The 15687-nt window shown below is 42.4% G+C and overlaps 1 protein-coding gene and 1 long non-coding RNA gene across 4 annotated transcripts in view; one reads left to right on the top strand and one right to left on the bottom strand.

Annotated features, from left to right (window-relative positions):
* Positions 1-270: 270 nt before the first annotated feature.
* On the bottom strand, positions 271-11776 carry plpp1a (phospholipid phosphatase 1a). 2 transcript variants are annotated; one of them, XM_086301060.1, is made up of 6 exons: positions 11196-11776; positions 7311-7462; positions 5705-5985; positions 3118-3175; positions 1479-1655; positions 271-1311 (listed from the first exon to the last, which is right to left on the bottom strand). In XM_086301060.1, exons 1-6 carry the CDS (start codon positions 11251-11253, stop codon positions 1192-1194), a joined length of 846 nt encoding a protein of 281 aa, XP_086157186.1. In that variant the 5' UTR covers positions 11254-11776; the 3' UTR covers positions 271-1191. The 2 variants fall into 2 exon arrangements, with proteins under 2 accessions (XP_086157186.1, XP_086157185.1); XM_086301059.1 differs by lacking the exon at positions 7311-7462 and adding an exon at positions 8748-8902 and having other exon boundaries at positions 11196-11771.
* The window catches only part of LOC147326106 (uncharacterized), a 32178-nt gene continuing 18650 nt past the window's right edge, over positions 2160-15687 (top strand). The window contains exons 1-3 of one of the 2 annotated variants that reach the window (XR_015130415.1): positions 2160-2280; positions 3046-3212; positions 4959-5079. This is a non-coding gene — a long non-coding RNA (uncharacterized LOC147326106). Of the gene's footprint in view, positions 2281-3045; positions 3213-4958; positions 5239-15687 lie in introns of those variants that run through there. The other variant, XR_015130414.1, reaches the window with a different exon arrangement.

Below are 15687 nucleotides of genomic sequence, written 5' to 3'. Positions count from 1 at the left end.
GTTACATTATTTTCTGTATTTGTAATTATTTTCCTTTTGTAATTGGTTTTTTTTTTTTTGGGGGGGGGATGCATGTTGATTGACCAATAAACTAAGCTTTCAGATTACGCATCTGTTCAGGAAAAGTTATGTCAATATTGTAAAACATGTTCAAAAAGTCATTCTTTAACTTCTTTTCCTGCCGGAATAACAAAGATCAAAAGCCTCCTGCCGGGCTCCACCCACAGCACCTCATCGAGTACTAAAGACAAAAACCGTGTATGCAGGAAAAACGATATAATAAACAGCTTTATTTTTTCTTGTTTTTTTAGATGAGGGAGCGTGATGTACATATTTGACATATTTCAATAAATGACTGTGGGGTGATTTGTTTACTTACAGATTATATAAAAAGCACGCTGTCCATTTATTTATGTTTACATTAGTTACACAGGAAGCTGTAATAGCAGCAGCAGTCCAGCAAAGGCTACACATGACTTGAACTCTGCAGCACTCTAACCAGTCGTGATACAAATCAAACTTCCTGATTTGAACATCAGGTTAGATAGCTGGAGAGGAAGACGGCGCTGACCTGGAGTCGGCAGCTGTGTCGACAGCCTCTGGTCTGGGATCGGCTTTGCCGTCAGCCCTTTAATTAACAATGAACCTGAGGCAGCATGGTCAGAAGGATGGAGACCAAGCTGACCCTAAAGCAGATCATCCAGCACACTGACTCCAGGTCAGGAAAAGCACTAAGCAGAGATACATTCACAGGTTTCCAACCTCCCACCCCTCCCAGCAGTGGTCAGACCCTTTAGTGGGTGCATGCAGACAAGTCTTTCCATTGGTTCAGTAGATTCATACATGCTAAAAAAAAAAAAAAAAGTTCCATCCTCTCAGAACCTCTAGCCCCTAACCTACATCTGCTTCAGTCAGCTTAACTACAGGGATTGTACAGGTTGTCTCAGCTCTCTCCAGCCACGAGGAGAAGTGGTGGACGAGACAGCAAACTGTCTTGAAATTGAACAGGCCAGTGTGGGTTTTTCTAGGATGTGTTTTGTCCACCGGCGCACTTAATGCACAATCAAGTAACTTCACGTTGTAAATCCATGCAGGGTATCAGAGATAATTGGCGTGAGATGGTAGGTAGAGAGCTGGGATCCCGGGCGTGCGTTTGGACAGAGCAGAGGTCGCCTCCACTGCTCACTTAGCTTAGTTAGGGCTTTCAAAGTGGTTTCCATTTGTCGGCGTCTCCTGCAGAGTTGTGTGTGGGATGTCTGCCTCTTTACGGGACTCCATTTGTGGCTTGAAAAAGTCTGACACGAAGAAGACCTGTAATAGACAAAAAAATAAATGAATAAAATAATTAAAAATAAGTGCTACTGAGGTTTGAATAGTTACATCTACACACAGCGTTTGAGTACTTACCTTGACTGCCAGAAGGGGGTGATATATAAAACCCCCTGCGGGCTGAACTTAAAGATCAGTGCAGGACTTACCACGAGCAGAGCCATGAGCGCGCCCTGTATGAGTCCGGTGAGAACGTCGCTCCAGTGATGCTTGTAATCAGACACTCTCGACAGTCCGGTGTACACAGAGGCGGCAATCAGGAAAAACTGGATGGTCGGTCTCAGCAGCCGCGCCCAGTCGGCCTGGAGCCGAGCCTGCAGGTAGAGCTGAGAAACACAAGGGCCATGCTTTTAAAGTACAGACGGTCACAAACAAGCACATGTGTCACTGTCAAAGCCTAGTACACGCTTCTGTTCCCGCTTCCGCAATGAGCGGCTGGACGTTCACGAAGGGAAAGGATGTGAAAAAAACCCTGCTGGTCTCAGAATTTTACTGATAGAAGGAATTTGTTCAATGCAGGCCGTTTATCTGCAATTGATCGATGATCTAAGCTGATAAATGTCTCTATATCTCTGTTTGCCTCAGGAACAGTGTCCAGTGAGTTCATTTGTTTATGTTTAAAACAGGGTGTGGCCCCAAGGACAGACAAGCTCCATGGCTTTGCAAAGATTCATGCTTCGTGTCTTCCTGCTGCACTTCAATTCTGACGCAAATGTCATTTAAATGGCAGCGCTTTTCCATACTTCAAACTTCCTCTTTGCCGGAGGGTGTGTGTGAGAGGTTTGCCAAGACTTTGTCCCTGTGTGTATTTATATCTGCTGCTGTTGAATGAGTCAGCAGACCGCAAAGTTAATCGGTGCTGGGCAGTAAAATCTCCTCAGAACAACACACGGAAGTGCTGCTGATAACGGGCGCGAGGTTGAAGGTGCACAGATGTAACCTTAAAGAACTGTAAGTAATCATTTGGAACATAATGATGTCTGCTTCGTGACGCCATGAAACAACAGCCAGCAGACACTCAGCTTATCATAAACAGCCTTGGTGAAGCATTTGCATAATTTCGTCTAAACAACCAGGAACGTGGCTACAGTTATGGACTCGTCAGCGTAGCGGAGAGGTGAAAAGTTGTGCCTTTGTGTCCATTAGACCATCTGAAGGAGAGTTTCCTTGTTTTCAACGACTGACGGGCATAGCTGTACATTAACAGGCGGAAGATGTAGAAAGTGGAACTTTGCTGGGAAATAAAGGGAAAGTTCCTGCACTCTGTGGGGGACAAGTAACATCTAATCACTTTTATTTCTGCTTCCAGAGCAGGTAACTTCAGTTTTTATTGTTTGAAAATGCTAAACATTTTCAAACAATAAAAACTAAACTAACTAGTTTGGTTGTTTTTTTTCTCTCCCTACCCTCACTGAATTTGAATTTAATTAAGATTTTATTAGTTTCAATCTAATTATAATTAGTTAAAGTTATAATTTTAATGATAGATTATAAACTATAAGAAAATCCCCCACTCACCCCGACCTTGGATTGGATAAGCATATAAGAATGGATGGATAGTTCAAACAAATACTAAAACTTTCTCTTTGTTTTAATTCATTTTAGTTACTTTTTCAAGGAGTCTGATCTTTAGTTGTTGTTTTTTTGATTAGCTAAAATGTTTCTTTGACATCGAATTTTAGTTTTCAGTTAACTATAATAACCTTGCTTCCTCAGCCGCCACACTGGTCAAGTCATACATTGATGGATGGGATTACAGATCAACATGCAGCTGGCTGAGATACTTACAGCGAGGAAGAGCATGCAGTACATGGAAAAAGACGAGTGGCCGGAGTAGAACGAGAGCCTGCAACAGAGAGACAAAAGCACAGCTCAACACCCGAGTAAGGACATGTTTTTATTAACACAGCGGTCTGAGCTGACTGGAGAGTCCCCGGCTTTAGTTAGCTCTCGTTTGAAACACCACATCAGCACTCATGTGCACACACTGTGGATACTGTGGCACAATTTTCCCAGTCAGGAGGCTTTTACTGATCAGATTTAGGGCCTGGACTGCAGCGCAGAACAACCTGCTGCTTGTTGAAAATCAGTGGATTATGTGGAGGAATTTGAAAAAAAAAAATCCGCCACTGCGTTAAGGATCTCTATAAACCAATACTTGCAATACTCTGCTTTAAATTCAACATCTTATTTCCCCTAACCCTAGAGAGCCAGGTTAGCATGAGCCCCAGGAGCTGGAATAAACGAGAAATATACTAGGTTGTAATAAAAACCCAGAATTATCCTTTGACCTAAAAGCACACTTTAGGCCCAGAGCTGCTAACATGACACTTATTTTCTTTAAAAGCTCTACAGGAAATCCCTCAAAATGGCAAAGCTGAAAATCTTCATCATCATTAACAATTAAGCTAATCTATAAATCAACTCCCCAGCAGCGACTGTTAGTTACACCCAGCAGAGTAAACGATAACAATGCCGACCTCCATAAATCCCCAACAGTGGCATCAGATTAGGACTGTGGCATCCTGTGAGGGATCACAGGATGAAAAATTCATGATTGCCACCTTACAAATCAATATTTGTGATTTCATGTCCATGGAAACGAACTCAATCGTTGACAGTGAGCTGTGTCTTTGCTGGGCAGTAAACCTTAGACACAGAGGTGTCATATTACTGTAAGATGATGCTGGGCAGTCTATCTCAGCCTCCTCTCTCCTCTCCTGTTGCAGTTATTAGATGCATTAGAGTCCAGCAGATGCCAACAAAGACAGGGAGCAGCTTTTTATTTAAAAAAAAAGCAGACTGCTGAGTAATAATGGTGCTCCAGGAAGCAATGATTGTGCACCACGCCCTGATAAACGTACAGCAGATACCCCAGAGCGGTAAAGGGTAGGTGGGCCCTTTACGCTCAAGGGCCGCAGCTCGAGCAAAACGTTTCCCCGTCTCGCTTTAAACAGATAAAGAAGGGGAGAAGCAAATGTAACGTAAACCTCCTCACAGCCCATAATAAACACGCATCACTCCTCTGTGGCCGGGCCTCCGTCAGACTGAGAAGAGGAAATCCTCTCCTCCCAATACTCTTCCTCCTGCTCTGAGCCGATAAGAGACAGAGACCTTAAATCAAAATACGCTTTACATTCCTGTGATATTACTCAAAGCGGCTCGCGCTGCAGCTGCGCACATTACAGATGTCACCCATTTAGCACATCTAAACACTTCCCAGCTGTTTTTTTAAAAACGATCTTTATCTATGCCAGAAGATCATTAATGATGACTGTACTATGAAGGAGTGCAACATAACCAAGGTTTGTTTCCCTTCCCTAACGACCAAAATCAAATCAAGCGGTCATGTGGTTCTCAACTGAATTAACTGACCCGGCTTTTCTGGGTCTCGGTATGAGCGGTGGTGCTAACGCCGCCGGTGGCGGTAAACAATGGACAATGGATGGGAGTAAAGCTGGATATTTCTTACAAGAACATTATAAAGAACAAATAAGACTTCAGAAGTATAATCCTGCTGCAGCCTCAGCCAGGAAGGACAAATACATTTAGGCTGTGTGAATCTAAAAATGAATTACTGTGTGCTCATAGATCATTAGTTATTATTAATCTCTGGCTTTCTTCCACAGTGTGTCTTTATGTCCTGTCTGCCTCCCATCAACCCCAACAGATCGCAGCAGTTGTGTACTTACAAATACAGCTCATGGTTGCGGCTGCTGAACCACTATCTCCTGCAGGATATGGTGCTGAGTAAGTGCTGAGAATCTAGCTTATTTATAATATCAAAAGGGGCCATCTCAACTCAGTCTTACACGTATAACTGGAACCTACATATTTCTCACATTGGAGTGACGTTGCTAGGTTTGATGTGCTTGTTCTCATTTACGCTTCAGTAATAGATGCAAGTGATGCTGAAAGTCAGAAGCACAACTCTAAAACGGCTATTCAGAGGTTGTTCAGTGACATGCTTCACCTCTGCCCTTTGTGCTTACACTGTGAACATGTTACAAAACAATGGCCTGAGGATTTTTGCAATAATCAGCTCAACAACAAGAAAACCCCAAAACAAACAAAGCTGGTGTGCATAAAGTTGGAAAAGAGGTGTTCGTTTCAACATCTGAAATCAAAAAAAGAAACAAATTCATTCTTATTTGAACTCGGGCTGCAACCGCTAGTTTCAAATCTAAACATCAGAATAAAAAGATGAATCAGAGTCCATGGTGATCTGTTTAAATGGTTTGCTTTTTTCCAATAAAAGGCCAGCTAGACATTATACAACATAAAGCACTGAATCATCACACTTGAGAAGCTAGCCTAGACATCATTTTTGCTCTGTGCTTGGAGCTCTGCTTTCCTGGTGCTGGGTCATACATACCGGGCCTCGTTGACCTGCTTCGCGTCTCCAGTGCAGGTGAAGTCTTCAATGTAAGTCCCTGCAGAGCAGTTGATCAGTTTCCAGTCCGGTCTGCACAAATCCAGGAAGTGCGGCCTAAGCCGGCCGATCGAATACTTGGCGATGTCCGTCAGAGACTGGCTCATGGCGGCACCGAAAACGAAGGTGCCGATGGCTTTGTAAAGGCAGGCAACGTAGCTGCCGAAAGACGACTTGGACTTGATGCGGTTTAGATGAACTAAAAGACACTCGCCAACAATCATCTGCAACGAGGGGCGGGAGGACACAGAGTTACACCTTTATACAGAATGACAGAGTGACACATTTAAAAAGAAGATGCAGATAAATGAACGTCGGAGGCAAAATCCCAGGATCATTGTTTTGATTTTGTTTTTGAAGACTCATCTATGATGATTTGCTTCTTAAACAAGAATTAGATCAGAAGATTGACTCTTCTGTCAAATCAGGACCTGAATATAAACCCACAAATTAGCAAAGACTGGACATGTGGTTATGAATAATTCAATTAAATCTCATTTATATAGCACCAAATCACAAACACAGCCACCTCAAGCTGCTTTATACTGTAAGGTAAAGACTCTACAATAATGCAGAGAAAACCCCAACAACCAGACAAACCCCTTTGAACAAGCACTTGGTGACAGTGGGAAGGAAAAACTCCCTTTTAACAGGAAGAAACCTCCAACAGAACCAGACACAGAGCGGAGCCAACTTTGAATCTGTGCTATTTCTTCATTTCCAGTTTTTATGCTAAGATTATGACATTATGAACGAAATGTCTGACAAATTTGTTTTTTTTGATCTTCTGATCTAATCCTTTACAACGAAGAAAATCCTTCTCATAATGCTGCTTTCGAAATACATAAATGCTCATTTGACGGTAATCAGAAGGGCTCTGCAACAGCTGCTGAGGTCACAGGAGGATGTCCACTTAACACAGTAAGCCTCTCTCTTTCAGTTCATCTGAAACTTTAAATGAAACCTGAGGCTTATGAGCACGTTATCATGTTTCTGCAACGCTATGAACAGGCAACAGGCCTCGAAGGCTTAAACAAACACACTGCTTCTTCATTATTACTTTACAGCAGAAGAGCTGCTTTATCTCGACTTACAGTTAAAAATAGTGTAGGTTTAACAACTCTAAATAGCCGTGTCATTACTTAAAACGATAAAACCTGACCTCCGTCATCACTAGAAGGTTTGCGTAGACCTTCACATCTGTAGGTTACACATCTGCTCTATTTTAAAGCCCGAGGCGGCAGATTAGGTCAGGTAAAAAAAACAAACCCCTACCTCTTTTCTGTTTCCTCATTAAATGTAGAACATTCAAAAATGATTTGAACAAATCAAACTGCTAGCACATTAGTAGAGTGGGGTTAAAATGTTTTTTAAAAAGCAAAACAAATCATGCATTGAGGATTAGAACCATGCAGTTCCATTAAGCAGGGTCACGAGTATAAGAAGAAAAAAGAAGTGGATGAAAGCAGTCAGCAAAACTCCAAACTGAAGAAGAGTAAAAAAAAAAAGATGTACAGAAGTGAACAGAAAACAAAAACTGTGCACTTACAGTGAGTACCGTGACGGGAATCATGACACCTCCTAACAACTGATAGGAAATGGTGTCGTCTTTATAGGGGTACTTGATTGAATCATCGTTACAGAAAAAGCCCCGGTGGAAAGGACTGTGTCGCAGAGTGAGAATTGCAAATGGGAGTCCAGCTACCAGAGAAGCAATGAGACAGAGAAACAAATACAGGTTACAAGATGTCAGCGGGACAGAGATCTCTCCACCACGCAAAGCAAGAGCCAGCAGCCACGTGAGAGGGCGTTGAGGAAAAGCCCACGCTCCTCTGAAGTCCGGCTTTCAGGAACATCATTAATAGTTAAAGTGTTAGAGCGACAGATGGTGAAACTGTGGTTAGTGTTTCTGTTAATGAAGAAAAGTCAATCCTAAAAAAGATTAGAGCTGAGCAGGTGCATCTCCGTTGCTCCTGTGCTGGGAACAGCGGCGATCGTGTTTCTAGGCGGATTCGGACTCTTTGTTATCAACACACTTTCCTCTTTCCTAAAAAGAAAAAAAAACTTCCTCAGTGGTCCTGTTCCATATCCCCACGTATCCTCCCAAACCTCACATCAACAGACAGGGAACAATGGAGTCAATCGCAATAACGCTGAACAGCAGTTATTAGACACTGAGGGAAAAAAAGAGAGGGATGAATCACTGATGCTACAAAAGCAGCAGAAAGCAGACGCTCTTCCTGCTCTTCCCGTCATTCTCCAGAAACAACCGCTCTGTTCCAGAAGAGCATTCCAGCTATTTTAAGGAACAGAGGACGCAGCCTGAATGTCTGTTGCACAGATTAATAACAGAGACATAAAGTTCTCTCTGATGTTTACATAAAACCAACCCCCCACACCCCTCCAAAAGGCCTGGCCTCAGTCATTATCCACAATTAAATATCTGGAAATAGTCGATTGTGTGCTTTGCTGGACTAAATGTGATTTAGAGTTCTTTGACTGCATCAGGAAACCAAACAAGTGAATTACAGGGTTTTTCCCCCCACAAATCCATCTGTAGTGCTTGACAATGACAATAAAATAAACTATTATTAATTGTTCTGCAGTAGTTGTAAAGTGGACATCCTCCTTCACCTTTAACTCTTTTTAATACACTTCCAGTAAAAGCAGCCGACACATATTCAGAGTCTCAGTAACAGTCAGCGGTGTCACTGCTGTCCTCCATTCGACTCTGGGTGTTTATTCTTTGATGTGCTGCTCTCTCAGTCCCCACAGACCGCCTCACAGTGGATATTTTGACTTGCCAAAGCTGATAACAACAGTAAAGACTGCTTTCCATGCAGGTGGGGCACTAAAACAGCCGCTTATGCGTCACACCACAGGAACCGGCTCAGAACGGAACACGTGCTTGTTGGCAAGTCAATATATTGGCTGTGAAGCGGGTCGTGTATGTATGTTGAGCCTGCTTTAAGCGACTCCTACTTACACAGCTAATGGGCAGGGCGAAGCCCACAGTGTAGAGCACCGTGGAGGTGATTGTACTGCTGTGGAAAGGGTACTTGATGCTGTCGTCTGTACAGAAAAAGCCCCTTTGGTAGGGACGGATCTTACCCAGGTTATAGGCTGCCAGAGGCAGACCTCCTGTGGAAGGAGAGACCGGGAGGAATTACCACAGCAAAAAATTCACACGTTAAAAAAACATACAACATATCATACAGAACGAAGGTGTCAAACGGCACAAACCTTATTATGTATTACTTGTGTCGTTAAATTTGATGAAAAGAACAAAATCACAAATCAATATATCATAAAAAGCTGTTTGCTTTATTTTATTTTTATTAATAATGTTGAAGAACAAGAACAATAAGAACAATGTGTGGCATTAGTTCAGGACTACTTCAGACTGGTGATTATATGGTGAAAAAGACTGAACATCTACAACAGCTGCACTACCTTGTAATGAAATGCAGTACCTGTCCTAATAGTAAGTAAGAACTACATCAGGTTACACAAGAAATACTGGTTTATACTCTGCAACATTACATTTTAAAGATGAAAACATCTTCCGGCACGAGTGACATAACCACTCTTTGGGCAATTTGTCAGCAAACTGCGCTGAGAGGTTTGTGGCTGGACGACTGACTCACACAGATGTGAGAGGAGCTTTGGACTCGGCTAAGATAAAATACCATAAGGATACCAGAACGGGCTGATTAGTTAGTCCAAAGTCTTGATGTAATGCTGCTGCCATTCCTGCAGGCTGTTTGGCCTGTTTAGCTCATTGTACGGTGCGGAGAAGACAAGATTCATTTAAGCAGAAAGCATGAGTCCATCAGTGAAAGGTAATGCGCAAGGCTGCAAATGGACGGGCGCGCACAGATGCACAACGCCAGGATATGCCATCATCTACAAATAAACTGCCCATTCATTCGGCCTGGTATTTCCGCTCTGCGCGCCTCCTCTGCAGCTGTCCTCACCCTCATGAGGGACAGCTCCTCACCAGCTGAAGTTGACAGCCTGGAGCAGCTGGAGATGCCAGAAAGCTGGGACTGAAACGCACACCAGACAGCTCACGGCTAACTTTACAACTGCTGCGAGCGGCCAAACACAAACAAATAGGCAGAGAAGAAAAAAAAAAGAAAAATCTTAATCTCACATTTACCAGATGACATTCCTGTGACTCTAACAGCACAACATGCATGTGCATGTTTGGCAACATGCAGCAGTGCATGACTGCTGCTAACAGCCTCATCTGTCTGGAAACAGACTCTCACAAGATGCCTGCTTGTAATTTAATAGCCCCTTTGAATTAAAGGGTGAATGTGAACTGCACGCAGGCAGTCAAGCAGCTTCTCAGGGCAACACAGGTTCAGGTGTAGAGCAGAAAGAAATCTGCATCCTTTAATTGATATATGTTTCTTTTTGCTCACCTTAAATCTAAGACAAAGCAATTACTGCGATGGCCAAATGAGAAATATCAACACGACTATAAGACCTGTTGAAACATGATATGAATTAAATTTAATCACATTTTATTTGTATAGCGCCAAGCCACAACAACAAACCCTACAACAGACCAACTCCCAAGAATCATACGACACTCTGTGAGTAAGCACTTGGCGACAGTGGGGAGGAAAAACTTTCTTTTAACAGGAAGAGACCTCCAGCAGAACCAGGCTCGGGGACAAGCAGCCCCAGCCCCCCAGCCCTGTTGGGAGTGGTTAAAAAGTGCTCTTCATTATAATGGTAGAATCTCTTTGCTTCACTTTAATGGCCAGTTTGTGTTTGCCGTGTCTGGAGAAGATCTTTGGTAGGAACAGAGACTGAGAAATGAGTCTCTAACTCAATCCACGGGTCCCACCACGTGGGGCTATTCAACACGTCAACAGTAGGGAAAGTGTGGTCACATGTATCAGGAAACTTTGCTGAGCAGAGGTAGCACTGTATTCTAAACTAAGTGTCAGGAAATTTACATTTGGCTTAAATGAGTCACAGATTATAGAGCAGCATATAGACTCCAAACTTCCCCTTACATAAGTAAAAGAATAAGTCAGTGCGCCACAAGTACCAAACCACAAGATCAGGAGAGAAATCTACTGGTACAGTGTAATTAATATGATATTCAACGCATGAATTATTAGTTTTACACTGCGTCTAATGTCATAATTATTTATCAGCACATGCTTTGCCAGCACAAACTGAAAAGTCAGTTTGCATAGAAGCTGCTGAAGATAAGCTCACATATTACAGCTGTACTGTAGCACCACTGTAAATACAACGTCAGTGAATCCAGCACCACTCCCTTCACGTGAACGAAAGCTGCTAAATACCCATTCAGCAGGTTTATACCTGCTTCCTAAATCGGCTTACATCAAAAAGACTAACAGCATAGTACATAAAAGCGAGGACGGGAAAAAGGCGTTTAAATACATACCCAGAACCAGACAGACTATATCTAATAGGACAAAGGGGATCCCTCTCATGTCGAACATGTTGTCTCTTGTCTGTGCTTTCCTGAGTCCCTGTCTGCTGCCGGGTCTTCTGCCGTAATAAAACACCAGGGGGACGCTCCTCCTCAGGACGTAGCTGCTGCTGTGCTCCTTCCGATTGAATGAGAGCCAAAGGAAGGCTGTTTAAAAAGCACAATAAAAGCCGACGCCCTCCAAATAAACACAAAGACCACCCCGGACACAGGAGAGCAGCTGCATATCAAAAGAAGCGAGTGTGGCTCACAGACAGGCCCCGCTGCTGTGTTTGTTGATGTTGTTGTAGTTGGGTGGGGGCGGTGGTGGTGAACTGCAGCGCAGCCGATAACTCCGCATATGCTTCATGATGGATTTACAGCCGATTTGGAATAAATAAAAAAAAAAAGCTTCGTGATAAAAACAAACAGCGAGTCTCGGCTCGCAGCTGTCCCGCGTGTCGCTGTGTGTATCCAATGAAACACGAGCCTGTGGCGGACCCGAGAAGACCCGAGGAGATCGCAGCTACGCAAGGCCCGCTGCTGCCTTCACGTACCCGCGTAAAGCTGGGGGAAATATGAAGCTTTAAAATGGTGCGTTCAAGTAATATCGGTAGATTGTTGAAAAAAAAAAAGTTTTTTACAATTACAAGGCAATTATTAACTTTTTTTTCCGCTGAGAAAATTAGTAGAATTATGAAGATGTGCCTCTGGGGACCCTGAATGTCTAAATACATGTATTAAACTAATATTAGGACTGATTGTTTGGATATTTTATTGCATCTTAAAAGATGTGGAGAACGGCTTTTTTAGGCTATGGCTTATAATTTGTATGTACATAATTATAGCTAATGTCTAACAAAAACAAAAGTTTAATGCGTGCTGTGCTTTTAGAAACTGCCTTTTGCATTTTAATTTCACAAATAAATAAACATTTTTCATTGAACCGCTGTATCAATATCGCCCTCTAGGGTCCGGTGGTTGAACGTGCGCACTTCTTTAGCATGGATTCACATTCCAATGTTTTCAGTCCCGTGATCACCCTGATTTATCTGCAGATATTTAAACACAAAAAATTGACTGACATTGGTTATATAACCCTCTAAACAAAACATTGCATGTCCAATGTCCATGAAGGAGTTAAAGTTAAAAGAGGAAACACTAACTTCAGCACAGCCATTTGCAACAGCTCTAGTTCCTAAAACCTTATAAATTCAGTTTGCATACCTGATGTATTACACGCTCATGATGTCCCCGATCACATATTCATCAGTGAACAAATCTCAAATCCAAGTGAGTCACATTTCAGGTCTCAGTTTGATCAGTTTGGAGACAAAGTTAAAGAGAGGTTAGAAAGTTAAAAAGAAGAGGATATGCTAATTTTTAAAAGTTTACTTCAACAGCCATCACTATTTTGCTTACTTGTTAATGCACGAGAAATAAACAGATATATAGTCTTAAAGGACCGATAACTTAAAGACTTAGATTTCACTTCTTTTCCCCCACTGTAAAGAAGTGAAATCACTGTATTAAACATGTTAACACACTGTATTAACATGTTTGCCTCCCCTAGTATATATATATATATATATATATATATATATATATATATATATATATATATATATATATATATTAGGGGTGCAACGATACACAAAATTCACGGTTCGGTTCGGTTCGATACTTTGGTGTCACGGTTCGATATTTTTTCGATACAAAAAATGTTCATGCATTTTTAATTTGTCATTTATTAAAATTATAAATATATATTTTAACTCAAAAGTACAGTTTTTAAATTTAACCCTAACCCTTGTGCGTGTTTTTTATTTTGACAGCGAATGCGCACCTGCGGACCACTTATGTGCAGCCCTGGTTATTTAGCTCGTCATATCGCAGCCACAGAGATTCTTTTGTCCATGAAACCATAAAGCTGCACTTTCTTTTTGCCTTATAGTCTGATTTGTCATAACTTTTCCGTTTTGTGGTAAGCTTTTCTTTGGCTGTCACTTCTTCACCCTGACCTGTCTTATTTGGCTCAGCAGAACTAAAATATATATACTGCTGCTTTTACACACGCACTCACATAAGCTCAGCGATTCTCTGCGCAATCAACCTCTCACATGTTTAAGCTGCGGGAGATTTCACTTGTCATGTTTGCATAGTAAGCTAACGATTAATAAGACGATGTCAGAGGAATTGGTGCACAAATTATCATCACTCACAGATCAGTGCTGTCGCTCTCTATACACAGTTCACACGATTGCAAAGTGAAAGCAAAAAACAAGCGCAAATTCAAACGCGACTTCAATATGTAACATATTGACAGTGGCTCACCGATGCCAATGACATAATTACCCAGCTACATTTCCGAAAGAATGCAAAAGCATTGACATATATTTTTCCTTCCTACAATAGCCCGACGGGCAGGGAAGAGATAGATTTTGGTAGCCCCACTGAAAAAATCGCTAGCTCCAGGACGTCAGGCTAGCGATATTGCAAGCCCTGTATCTGATTGAGGAATCATGCATCTTTGGAAAAGAGAGTTTATTACAGAGAAATGGCTCTTTCCAAAATAAAAGCTATACTATCCGCTTCTTCTGGGCTATATTCTCAGCAGCATAAGGAGAATCATGTGCTAACAGCTGTCTAAATGACTCGGCTAAAGTTAGTAGCATGCTTGTTGTTTTTGTCTTTGCACTAGGATGATGTCGGCGTAAATGTGCAGTCATATTCGTTGTGTTCCCAATAGTGGTTTCAGGTTAATCTCGTTGAAATGACCTTAACGCCACAACACGGCAAATCTCCGTTAACGCGGATCGCTCCGTGCATGGGGGCTAGACGGCCAACACCTTAACGAGCTAACTGCGCTAACACACTAGTTCACACCAATGTAATTGAGCATTGCATGGCACATCCAACATACTGTTTTACTTTAGTCCATGACTCGCTTACCTTCAGGGTCATACGTCACATGAAAACCAAAATAATTCCAAACGCCAGATCTGAATGAGGTTCAATTTGCTTGTTGCAAGGAGAGCTTAACTTCTGTCTTGCTAGCTTGCCCTGCGCTCTTCCTTCTGACTATGCTGTCTGTGTTGAGCGCTCAGTGGATCTGCGGTTCAAACCAAACGGTTCAATATCGATACGAATATCGTTGCACCCCTATTCGTATCGATATTGAACCGTTCGATACAGTGCTTTCGGTTCGGTACGCATATGTATCGAACAATACAACATTTGTAATTTATTTGATCAATTTTCCTTCTGATGATGCTGTCTGTGTTGGGCGCTCAGTGAATCTGCGTTCGACTACTCCTCCTAGGCTGCACTGTCGAGCGCAGATCCACTGAGCGCTCAACACAGACAGCATAGTCAGAAGGAAGAGCGCAGGGCAAGCTAGCAAGACAGAAGTTAAGCTCTCCTTGCAACATGGACCTCCCCCACCCTCATTCAGATCTGGCGTTTGGAATTATTTTGGTTTTCATGTGACGTATGACCCTGAAGGTAAGCGAGTCATGGACTAAAGTAAAACAGTATGTTGGATGTGCCATGCAATGCTCAATTACATGGGTGGGAACTAGTGTGTTAGCGCAGTTAGCTCGTTAACGTGTTGGCCGTCTAGCCCCATGCACGGGGGATCGGCGGTAGCTCGTTAACGGAGATTTGCCTTGTTGTGGCGTTAAGGTCATTTCAACGAGATTAACCTGAAAGCACTAGTGGGAACACAACGAATATGACTGCACATTTACGCCGACATCATCCTAGTGCAAAGACAAAAACAACAAGCACGCATGCTACAATGATTCTCCTTATGGGGACCTGATATGTTTAATATGCTGCTGAGAATATAGCCCAGAAGAAGCGGATAGTATAGCTTTTATTTTGGAAAGAGCCATTTCTCTGTAATAAACTCTCCCCACATCCTGGGGCTAGCGATTTTTCCAGTCGGGCTACCAAAATCGATATCTGCCCTGCCCGTCGGGCTATTGTAGGAAGGAAAAATATATGTCAATGCTTTTGCATTCTTTCAGAAATGTAGCTGGGTAATTATGTCATTGGCATCGGTGAGCCACTGTCAATATGTGACATATTTGCGCTTGTTTTTTTGCTTTCACTTTGCAATCGCGCGAACTGTGTATAGAGAGCGACAGTACTGATTGGTGAGTGGTGATAATTTGTGCACCAATTCCTCTGACATCGTCTTATTAATTGTTAGCTTACTACGCAAACATGACAAGTGAAATCTCCCGCAGCTTAAACATGTAAGAGGTTGATCGCCCAGAGAATCGCTGAGCGTTATGTGAATGCGTGTGTAAAAGCAGCAGGATATATATTTCAGTTCTGCTGAGCCAAATAAGACAGGTCAGGGTGAAGAAGTGACAGCCAAAGAAAAGCTTACCACAAAACGGAAAAGTTATGACAAATCAGACTATAAGGCAAAAAGAAAGTGCAGCTTTATGGTTTC

Source organism: Aulonocara sp. 'chitande type north' Nkhata Bay, linkage group LG7, assembly GCF_057382095.1.
Source record: "Aulonocara sp. 'chitande type north' Nkhata Bay isolate Kocher_YH1m ecotype deep benthic linkage group LG7, A_spYH_male_GT1.1, whole genome shotgun sequence".
NCBI lineage: Eukaryota > Metazoa > Chordata > Actinopteri > Cichliformes > Cichlidae > Aulonocara > Aulonocara sp. 'chitande type north' Nkhata Bay.
The sequence above is the reverse complement of the archived record's forward strand: the minus strand, read 5'-3'. Positions and strand labels throughout refer to the sequence as shown.

Excerpts from the sequence above, each read along its gene's own strand:
- plpp1a (XM_086301059.1), bottom strand. The coding sequence starts at position 11,253 with ATGTTCGACATGAGAGGGATCCCCTTTGTCCTATTAGATATAGTCTGT. Across the intron at positions 3,176-5,704 it reads AAGCAGGTCAACGAGGCCCG|GCTCTCGTTCTACTCCGGCC; the intron begins GTATGTATGACC and ends TCTCTGTTGCAG. Across the intron at positions 1,656-3,117 it reads ACTGCATGCTCTTCCTCGCT|CTCTACCTGCAGGCTCGGCT; the intron begins GTAAGTATCTCA and ends TGTGTTTCTCAG.